The sequence below is a fragment of the Mustela putorius genome, unplaced genomic scaffold, assembly GCF_011764305.1.
Source record: "Mustela putorius furo isolate JIRA1106 unplaced genomic scaffold, ASM1176430v1.1 tig00003850_pilon_pilon_pilon, whole genome shotgun sequence".
Classification (NCBI taxonomy): Eukaryota; Metazoa; Chordata; class Mammalia; order Carnivora; family Mustelidae; genus Mustela; species Mustela putorius.
Genome location: NW_025422002.1, coordinates 9,177,358 through 9,187,528, shown reverse-complemented (window position 1 = coordinate 9,187,528; position 10,171 = coordinate 9,177,358). Strand labels below are relative to the sequence as shown.

The window sequence follows — 10,171 nt, the reverse complement described above, 5'->3', positions numbered from 1 at the left end:
GCTAATTGGCCAAAAAAGCAGGGATCCAGGAAAGGTTCTCAGTTGCTCATTTGGGTCACATGCCCATTCTTGAACCAATCCCTGATCAGCAAATGCAATGACTCAGTAGGCCAGCCTAGGTCACATGGTACCCCTCCCCTCTTGCTGGGCTCAGCCTGGAGCTATCAGAAGGGGCCCGGGAAGCTGGGCACCTGTCTTCTAGAGGCACAGACAGAAAGTGCTGAGTTTGTTCAGGGATGGTGCTCAGGAGTTTTCTATATCCTTTGCCCCAAATGACATCTTAAGCCAAAGAGGTGAGACTGGGACTAGGTTCTTTCCCTGCCTCAGCCCTGCACTTCTCTTCCTGCTTTTGTTGGGACTGTAGGACTGCTCCTCCTCTGTAATTTGGCTATTAAAGTAAGAATTTGGACTGATCTTGGTGTCAGGGGAGGCATACGGTCCTGGAGTAAGAGAGGGTATATGTGTGCGTCTGTTTGTGTGCACATGCGTGTGTATGCATGTATACATGTGTGTGCATATGTATATGTGTGTATTGTCTGTGCATGGGGGAGTGTGCACATGCGTGTGTGGATGTGTATTATGTGTGTGCACGTGTAGGTGTGAGTGTGTGTATCTGTGTTGTGTGCATGCGGTGTGTATTGTGTGTGTGCATGTGTACATTGTGTGTATGTGTGCATGGGGCGTGCGTGGGATAGTGTACACATGCTTGTGTGGATGTGTAGGTGTGTGTGTGTTTGCCAGATGGGGAGGACACTGCTTAGAAGGCAGGAAGGACTTCCTCCCCTGACCTGGTGGTTTTCCTTCCTTCAATCCAGGTCCCTGTCATTTCTCTGGAGTTCCCAATACCTGGCCTTCCTCATGGGGTTAGCTTGTTAAACCCACAGCCAACTTCAGTTTCTAGATCCCGTGCAGCCCTTGATGTGGAGACTGAAGACAGAACCGTGTCCCTCACAGTCAGGACAGACAGCCCAAGGGGGGTTCTGTTGCTCAGCAGTGGACAGCCTTTGGGCGGCAGCAGCTGGACTCCACCAGCTCCTGGCAGAGTTCCCGGTGCCAACTGGGCACTTTGAGGGCTCAGGGATCGTGGACAGGGCATGGGATTAGGGTCCTATACCTCCAGTTGAAACTCTGGCCCTGCCTCTTCTCAGCCATGGGACTCGCCACTCTGCTAACCTGGCGGAGCCTGCTTCCTTGCCTGGGAGATGGGGACGCCACCGCTTGCCTTGCGGGGTGGTCTGGAAAGGGACGAGGTGTGCCGAGCTCAGTGGCAATAGCTGCTCAGCGCTGGGAGAGGCTGCATCCTCCCTGAAGGAAACTCCTTTGGGGGGCGGTACTCAACCGCTTGTCAGGGGACCTCTACAGGTGCCGCAGTGACTGTGCGAGCTGTCTTTCCCGCAGCTCCCCCTTCCTTCATCCTTCAGCTCAGCTCCTCCACCCCTTCCGCAGAGGTGTTTCTCCTCACCCTCAGCTCAGGCCAGATCCCGCCACCCCTCCTCTCGGAGCTGGGACCTCAGCAGAAATTACAAGCCTTTTCCAGGCTTTCACTTGTATCCGTCCCCACGCCGGTCCACCCAGCGATCCCGTGGGCAGGACGGGGTTTTGCTCGTCACTGGTTGTCCCAAGTGCCCTTAGTAAATACTACCAAGTGTGACTCAGTGACTGAGAGAAGGTTTAGGATACGGATGTAACACAAGGAATATTTAATTCCAGTCACCAGCAGCTGTGTGGTGCTGAGTAAGTCCTTTTCTCTCTTGGGCTTTAGTTTGCTTTTCGTACCATGAAGAGTTGGTTAGATCCCTTTTTCCTTTTCTTTTTTTATGGCACCCCCGTTTCCTTCTCCCCCAGATAAGATCTTACATGGGGCCCAGATATTTAAACTCGGCTCACACATCAAGTGGAGTTGCTGTGCCTGAGGTGTGGGTCGGGACCCAGAGCCGCCCCTGGTGCCTGCTCCCTCCTCACCGTGAGCCTCCAGGGCCTTGACGCCCACTTGAACATGGCCAGGCCAGGGTCTCTCATGATGTTCTGGCAGATGGTCTCCATCTCTAACAGACCACAGGACACTCCTGGAAACTTTTTTTTGTTTGTTTTTTTGTTTTGTTTTTAAGAGAATTAAACCCTTGATGGGAGCTTATTTTCTGATGATTTCTTGGAGTAAAAAATGTAGATAGGCAAGAAAGCACTACGAATATTCTGTCTACTGGCACTCTAGCCAGTTGATAATTCTTCTGTATTTTGTCTGGAGCAGAAGGGCCCTGGGACATTCAGATTTAAGGGGTGTCCTCTTTCTAACTTGGTCCCTCAGCTAGAAGAAAGGGTTGCTACTTGTCTTTTTTTTTTTTTTGCACCAAAGGCATATCCTAGCTTTATTAAAGGGCCGCGCCGCAGAGTCAATATAAAAACACAAAAAGTCCCATCAGTTTAATAACAATAAAAAACCCCCAAAATGGAAAACTGAGGGGGCAGGGAAGAGGCCCCTGGGCCAGGGGCACGAGGAGCCCTGCTCATGGCACCAGGCCTGGCCACAGGGCCCCCCCGGGTATTGCTGTTGCTACCAGGTCGGGGGGCAGCGATTGTCCTGTGGGAGCCACCATTCACCGGGGTCAAGGACCCTTATTTCTTCTGGGGTGTGCTCAGCTTCTGCATGCCCCGGATCTTGTCCAGCAGGCCAGAGATGAAGGCCTCAGTGGGTTTGTAACAGTCAACCAGCAGCTCCTTGACCCTGGCAGCCCGGGTATCATCACTCTCCATGTCTAGGAGTTCGTCCACATCAATCTCCAACTCTGGGATCTCCTCCTCCTGGCAGTCGTAGAGGCGAGTGAGCTGCTCCAGGATCCACTCCTCCAGGTTGAGGCGCTTCCGTAGCTCCTTGCGGACGTACTTCCCTTGGCGCCTCACTGGGGGAATAGAATCCCCTGGGGGATTCTATGCTTTCCCCCCCATTTCAGCTAACTGAGATTTTCAGTTAAAGGTGTGACTAGGATATATGGAGCTGATATTTTAGGCCAAATTTAGCCACTGTCATTTTAGTAACAATAGTTTTTGTCCCATGGTCAGAGAGTCAGGCATGACTTTCAGGGAGATGGGACACGGTGGGGCTCCTGTTGGGGAGATAGCACAGTGTTGACAAAGCCACATGGTGTGGCCTCTGTAGTCACAGCCTGGGATTCCCATTCTGGCTCAGCTACAGTTCATCCCTGTGGGCTTGTGGACCTTTGCTTGCCCAGAGGTCCCATCTGTCAGATGGATGCACTGTGTACTGACTGCTAGGACTGTGGGAGACAAAATGAATTGTGCATATAGTTTGTATGGCGTATGAGTCCTCAATGGTGTGAGAGGTTAGTATGAGTATATACAGGAAGAGGCAACTGTTGGGAGGAAGAGATCAGACCCTTTGCTTGGGGGGTAGATCAGAAGGAGGGTGCTATTGACTGAGTGAAGATTTGTATCCCCTCAAAATTCATACAAGATCCCTAAACCCTGAATGTGATGCTATTTGGAGATGTGGCCTTTGGGAGATAATTAGGTCCTAAGGGTAGAGGCCTCATCAATGTCAGAAGAGTGCCCTTACAGAAGAGACAGGAGCCCCTTTGCCATGGGAGGGATATAATGAGAAGACCACTGTCTATGAGCTAAGAAGCACACTGGTCTTCCAGACCCTTGGTCTTGGACTTTCAGGCTCCAGAAATATGAGACATTACAGTTTCTTTTGTTTCTAAGCCTCCCAGTCTGTGGTGCTCTGTGATAGGCTCCCAGACTAAGGCAGTGGGTGTCTAAGTACAGAGTCTGAGGCTGTATCCTTTGAAACAGGGCAGCGATTTCCAAACGCTGGTCTGAGTGATGGGACCTGACTGTACCAGCATCCCCTAGAAAGTTTGTCAAAGATCCAGGTTCCTAGTCTCATCCCTAGATATTCAGGCTCTTGACGGCTGAGATCCTGTAGCCTTAACCAATGCCCCAGAATGATTCTTGCGCATGGTCAGAACAGGAAATTGACCTTTGGAGTAAAAACGATTGGGCTTTGGAACCAAAATTTTCCACCTTAAATTTCAGTTGTTAACTCACTGTGGACTTACCTTCTCTAAGCCTCAGTTTCTTCTGTGAAATGGGGACAGTCCCTGCCCTACTTACCTCCAGAGTTGTTGGAAGGTTCACATGAGTCACGGAGTGTGAATGTACTTTGCAAACAAGCACACCACATATATCTATCTCTTTCTTACTACGGGTGGAAAAGACAACTTCGATGTTTTCCAAGGCTTCCTGCTGCTCTCGACCCTGTCCACCAGGGGGCAGCAGGTGCACACAAAGGAACCTTTGGAACAGTTTCTCCCGCCAGTAAGCTCCTTGTCGGGTGAAATCAGAACTCCAGGAAGACTGTTCTCAGCAGTTTCGGGGCCATGGAGATGCTTGCAAGGCCCGGGCCTCAGGGAAATCAAGGTATCTCCAGAAAGTATATTTAGTATATTTATACTAAATGTTCAGAGTCTCCTTCCAGAAGGACACTGTATGACTGACATTGAGGAAGCCAGGCTTGAGATGCCAAACTGGAAGCCAATGGTCCAGGTCAACACATTAGCTCTTGAATCCAATTCATTCATTCACTCACTGACTCATCCGTTCATTCATTCAACAGACAGGAACTGACACCTGGGCTGTGCTGGGTACTAACTAGGCCAGGCACAGGGGAGACGAAGGAGAATCAGGCACTGAGCGAGCCTTGAGGACTGTTCTCAAGATAATGGTGAACATTACTGGAGCATCACCCATGTGTCACATGCTGGTCTTGGTTCTTCCTATGTGTTAACTCATAGAAGGCCTGCCAGGGAGGTGTTCTTATTACCTCCACTGGACAGAGGAGGGAACTCAGGTCCGGAGAAATTCAGTCAAGGTCCCATGGGGCACCTGGGTGGCTCAGTCAGTTCAACATCTGCCTTCGGCTCAGGTTATGATCCCAGAGTCTTGGGATGGAGCTGGCGTCAGGCTCTGTGCTCAGCGGGGAGTCTGCTTCTCCCCCCTCTTGTGCTCGCTCTCTCATTCTCTCTCAAATAAACAAGTAAAATCTTAAAAAGAATACACCAAGGTCCCACTTTGAGGGGAGGAGCAAGGATTTGAACATGGGCAGTCTGACTCCAGAGCCCATGATCCGGCTGGTTTAGCAGGGGAGGCAGACATGATAATGATGATTTAACAGTGAGAGCTATAAGAGACTTGTGCTTTAGTCCCTCCATGTTCCCGGGCAGGCAGATGATCTCTCACTGAGCTAGGCAGTGGCTGGGGAGAGGATGCCCCCAGGGGGTTTGGGGATTGGAGGATAAATACCCCTGCTCCCTAGGGTGGGACAGTTCTGAGCTGTGTCTGTATCGCCCTCTGGTGCTCCCCAGTGGGACTGTGCTCTGAGTGGTCCCAGCTGTAGCTGCTCAACAATGCGTGCTCCCTGCCTTCCTACCTGCTCTGTCTCATTTCTCTACACTCCTCCTGGATGCTGAGATTGTCTTCCAACTAAACTATCTCCATTGCAGCCCTTGGCTCAGGACCTGCTCTGGAGGGAGTTCCGTCCGGGACACCTATCTCCCTGAAGTTTGCTCCTTTAAGGAGCAGAGAGTTGGATCCAGTTCACAGCTGTAGCCCCAGCCCAGAACCTGCCAGGGCCGAGTGGCGGGGACCTGGAGGCTGGGGAGACATGGGGGACATCGCTTTGGCCCCATGGGAAGCAGTAAAGGCCCCTGGGAAGAGATGACATTTGAACTGCGGAATCTGGATCCTCTCTCCCCGACTTATCTCATTATTAAATTGCATTCTCCCTCATTGATTTCCTCCTGACCTTTGGTATCCACAAGCTTCCCTGAGGTCTCCTAGAGCCGTGATCCCCCCCACACCCCCAAGATTCCAGGGCCCCGCTGAGCCTTGCATTATCACCTCAAAGCATTTTCTTCCCATGGGTTTATCAGCACTGTGAACCAATCAACAGCTTCTGCTTAGCTTTCTTTAGCTATCTGGGAGCCCAGGTCACTTTTGGGGCCCCAGTTTCCATATCTGTAAAATAGGGAAGGTAATGCTCCCTCAACAGTGCTTGGGAGTCTCAGAGGGGTAAGGTGAGGACAGGCTGTCGGCTCCAGGGCTTCCCTGGGAAGTCCCAGCACAGCGCTGTCATCTTGTGCATGAAGGTGACTCAGTTCCCACCTGCTTATCTACTCCCGGGTCCCCGGGTGCCAGGCGGTCTTTCAGTCTGAACTTTGCCCTCCCTCATGATGTGCTGGGTTCCCGGAAGAAATCGGAAGAGATGCTCTACTGCTTGCTTGTTTCTCTTGGATGCCCCCTATACTCAGTAGAAATCCAGGCATCTCCTATTAGGGACACACGGCCAAATTAGCAATCCTCCAGACTCTGTCCAGGAGACCTAGCCCTACATCTGGACCTGATTATGCTAATAGAGCCCTCATCTCCTCCCACTGTAGTATACTACCAAGCTCTGTGGGGTTCCTATAACCTGGCCTTGGGAAGGCATCGTGATTTCTTCCGATTCGTGTTTCCCCTTTTCACTGAATGAAACAACTAATAACCATGGAGAACATTTATTAAGCCTTTACCAAGGGCCAGGTGCTGTTCTTACCATTTTAAGTGCGTTTGGCCCTACATCTTCTTAAGGATCTTGTGAAGGAAGGATGGTTTTATCCCCATTTTACAGATAAGCAGACTGAGGCCTAGAGAGTTTAAATCGCTTGTGCAAAGTCACAGAGCAGAGAAGGGCAGAGCCCTCCTGTCTGGCTATCCATCTTGAGTGTAAAGGCTGTGTGCTAGGATCGATGGTGAGCTGATGTGTGCGTGTAAGAGGGGGAGGGGTGAAGTGTGTCGAGCAGCTGACAGCCTGAGGTGGGGTGGGCAGAGCAGCATGCCGGTCCATGGGTGGCTGGAACAGCTGTGGCTTTTGGGAGGCCCCAGCCTGGCAGCTGCTGAAAGGAAGTGCATTGTTCTTCTTGGATAGAAATTTGGGGCCCAAGTTTCTCTGTGGCCAAAGCTGACTTGGCCTCTTCTCGAGGTGGGTTGGTCCCAGGTCACCTCTTTAGCCACACCCAAAAGCAGGAACTTTGTTTTGGAATGCAAGTAGCTGTCCTGCCCTTGGCTTCCTGTTATGTGTCACAGTTGGGGCGGGGTGGGGGGGTGGCCACGGAGCCCTGTGTGGTCCTTCTCGCTGCCAATAATGCACAGGGCTAGAGTTACTCATACATTATGCGATATATGATATATGTAGTACACATACATGGCATATATATGAAAAACTGTAAAATCACCCCCACGTTTGAATCAATCCCAACTATGCTCTTTCTAGCCTGAAGACCTTGGCTCATCAGTTTCTCTGAACTCAGTCTGCCCATCTGCAGAATGGGTTATTAGTAGTAGCTCCTCCTCCTGAAGCTATTTGAGCACTAAGGGTATGTAATGCCTGGAAAGCCCTGAGAATGGGGTCTAGCAGCCACTCCATCACGATTACTATTATTAATCCAATGTCCGTGATCATGATTGTTTTTCCTGTTATTTCCGTGTGGAGATCATTGTGGGGCTTAAATGACTTAATGCATGGCACACCATAAGTTCTCACTAAAGGGCAGTTTATTGTTTTGTTATTTTCTTTTGCTACGTTGTTTTACACTCATTTGGTCCTCACTCTGGATCTAGGGGAAAGCTAGAATTCCTTTACTCATTTGAAAAATATTCAGAGATGAGTGAAAAAGCGAAATATCTTGTTCCGGGTTTCTTAAAGAGTAAGGGTCAAAGTCATGCCTGAAATTCGAAATATTTGGGCTCAAAACCCTACATCATTTTTAGGCATCAAAGACTCCTTTAAACTATCCTCTGGTTATATTGAAAACCACTGTTTAAACCAGCTCAGCTCCTACCTGTTTATTTAGGAAACACCCTCCTACCTACAGTCTCAGTGTGATGTACTTAGTCCTTTGAGGCCCATTTCTTAGAAGACCCATTTCAAAGATAGAAAAACTGAAGCTCAGAGAGGTTGTACTTCTTGCCCAAAGTCATGCGGTGGGTTGGACCAGAGTCAGGATCTTCTGGCTTCTCCATCTCCAGCACAGAATTGAAGAGCATTCCTTTAAGACCAGAAGAGGCTCAGGTGTCCTAGGAAGCTCATATTGACACAGGCGTGGTCCTTCTGTCCTTGCCTGCCTTCCCTGATCACCCTTGCCATTGATTCTGGCTCTGTCCCCTCTTGTAACTAATGACTCCTGTGGAGCTGTGTCCTAGAACCCAAGCCTGCCCCCAATTCCCACTGCACAGACCACGTTTGGACATCCCGAGCCTCCTGTCCCACCATCTTATTGCTGGCCATCCTTAGGTTCAGCTTCTAGGCTCTTCTCCCAGGTGTGGGAAATCTTGCTACCACCTGTCCGCATGTGGCTGAGCTGGGATGCTCACCCCTCACCTACTGCCTCCCCCAGACCAAGGCAGGACACTCAAAGACAGAAGAGGAAAGGGTACAGAGGGGAGATGTTGCTGACGCCACCAGCAGAGTGACTCAGATCCAGCAGAAAGACAGCCTGGGTGTATGTGTGGGGACCGGGACACTTAGCTGTGGGCACCAGAAGCCTGGCTCACCCTGGCGGAAGCAGTCTGTTGGCCTGCAGAATCGGAAAGCCTCAGGGGTTTTCTGGCCGGGGGCCGGGGTGTACCCAGAGGTTCTAACAGTGCCGTGGGGAACCTGTGTCTCTCCACCTCTTGTCCAGCTGCCCACCTTCGTTCCAGGCTTAGGCTGACTCTCTCAGCAATTCTTGCAGCCAAGAACCCATGGCTTTCCCGGTTATTCCAGAAGACGTTCCAGTTCTGAGACCAGTGTGGCCAGATGACCCCGTTTGGGCCAGCTTAGTGCCGATGGCTGAGGCCCTGGTGATGAAATGAGCTGATGAGCCAAGGCTTGATCTGGGGAGGGGACCAGCCCCATGAAACCCGCCTGGATCCAGGAGAGAAGGAGAGAAGGCCGGTCCCCTTAGGATAGTCTGGTGCTGTTCCCAGAAGGGGAGGGGACTCTGGGCAGCCAAATAAGCAATGGCCAGGGCAGCATTTGTATACACTCTTGATATGGGCTATTCCCCACCCAATCTCTTTCATCCTGACGTGGTGAGATTGGACCTGTTCAGTGCCACACGTGATAGGAACCTGGCTACACAGTTTCCTTGGAAGGTGCAGGGGCTGGGCTGGAACTCTCTGTCTCCAGCAGCCTGAGTTCAGTCTGGAGCTGGGTGGCCAAGGGGAGAGCCCATCACTCTCCCTCCTTCGCATGGTGCACTGCCCATGAAGGACCACCCTGTCTCATAGCCGGGAGCTGGTTCAGGAAGAGAAAAATCCAGTTGCTTCCAAGGGACCTACGCTGTCTTCAGATGGTGCCGAATGTAGCCTCCTCCCTTAGAACAATCGAGTGAATGAGCACAGGCTGGGCACCTGGGGCTGGCGCGGGCTGGCTAGGACAGCGATGGGCAGACTGGGCAGGTGGCCTTGGGTCTGCGGTGGTTGGTGAGCAGGAGGGAATTTAGTATCTTGCAGGGGACCAGACAGATCCCGTGATGCAGCCATGAACATCCTCCTGGCATTGACTCTTCTTTCTCATCCCTCCAGCTCAGCTCTGAGACAATTTTCTCATAGAAAGAGTCACTCAGAGGCTGTCCGTACAGCTGCGGAAAAGCTTCCTCCGCTTCTGCGCTGGAGCGGAGAGCTAGAGACGCTCTGGGAGAGAGACGCTCCAGCAGAGAGCTGGCTCCGCGAAGGGAGGAGATCTGTGTGGACAGACACATGTTTATCCAGATGAATTAGGGAGGACGATTTTGTGTGTGTGTGTGTGTGTGTGTGTGTGTGCGTGCACGCAACACTGTCCCAATAAGGTTTTGCAGCTGATAGTGAGCCGGAGGGCACAAGAGGAATGACAAAAACGTGAGCTGAGCTGAGCAACTGATCTGCCAGGCTGCTTCTGGGAGAGGGCCCTGTGTGGCCAGGAAGGAATGCTGAGATGCCCTCTTGCAACAGTGAGCGGGGCAGCTCCCCAACAGCCCTGCGTAATTAAGGAGGGAAGAAGTTTGACGTTGAAGTTGAGGAGGGAGTGGGTAGTTTGGAAAGCTGACCGCTGGGGCGCAGGAAGGCCGACAGACAGGCAGACAGGGAGAATAGCAGT

At 51.5% G+C, this 10,171-nt stretch overlaps 1 protein-coding gene across 1 annotated transcript; it reads right to left on the bottom strand.

Moving 5' to 3' along the window:
* Positions 1 to 2,406: 2,406 nt before the first annotated feature.
* LOC101683700 (protein phosphatase 1 regulatory subunit 14B-like) lies at positions 2,407 to 5,691 on the bottom strand. Its single transcript, XM_045063244.1, has 2 exons — positions 5,640 to 5,691; positions 2,407 to 2,897 (listed from the first exon to the last, which is right to left on the bottom strand). Exons 1-2 carry the CDS (start codon positions 5,689 to 5,691, stop codon positions 2,614 to 2,616), a joined length of 336 nt encoding a protein of 111 aa, XP_044919179.1. The 3' UTR covers positions 2,407 to 2,613.
* Positions 5,692 to 10,171: the final 4,480 nt, after the last annotated feature.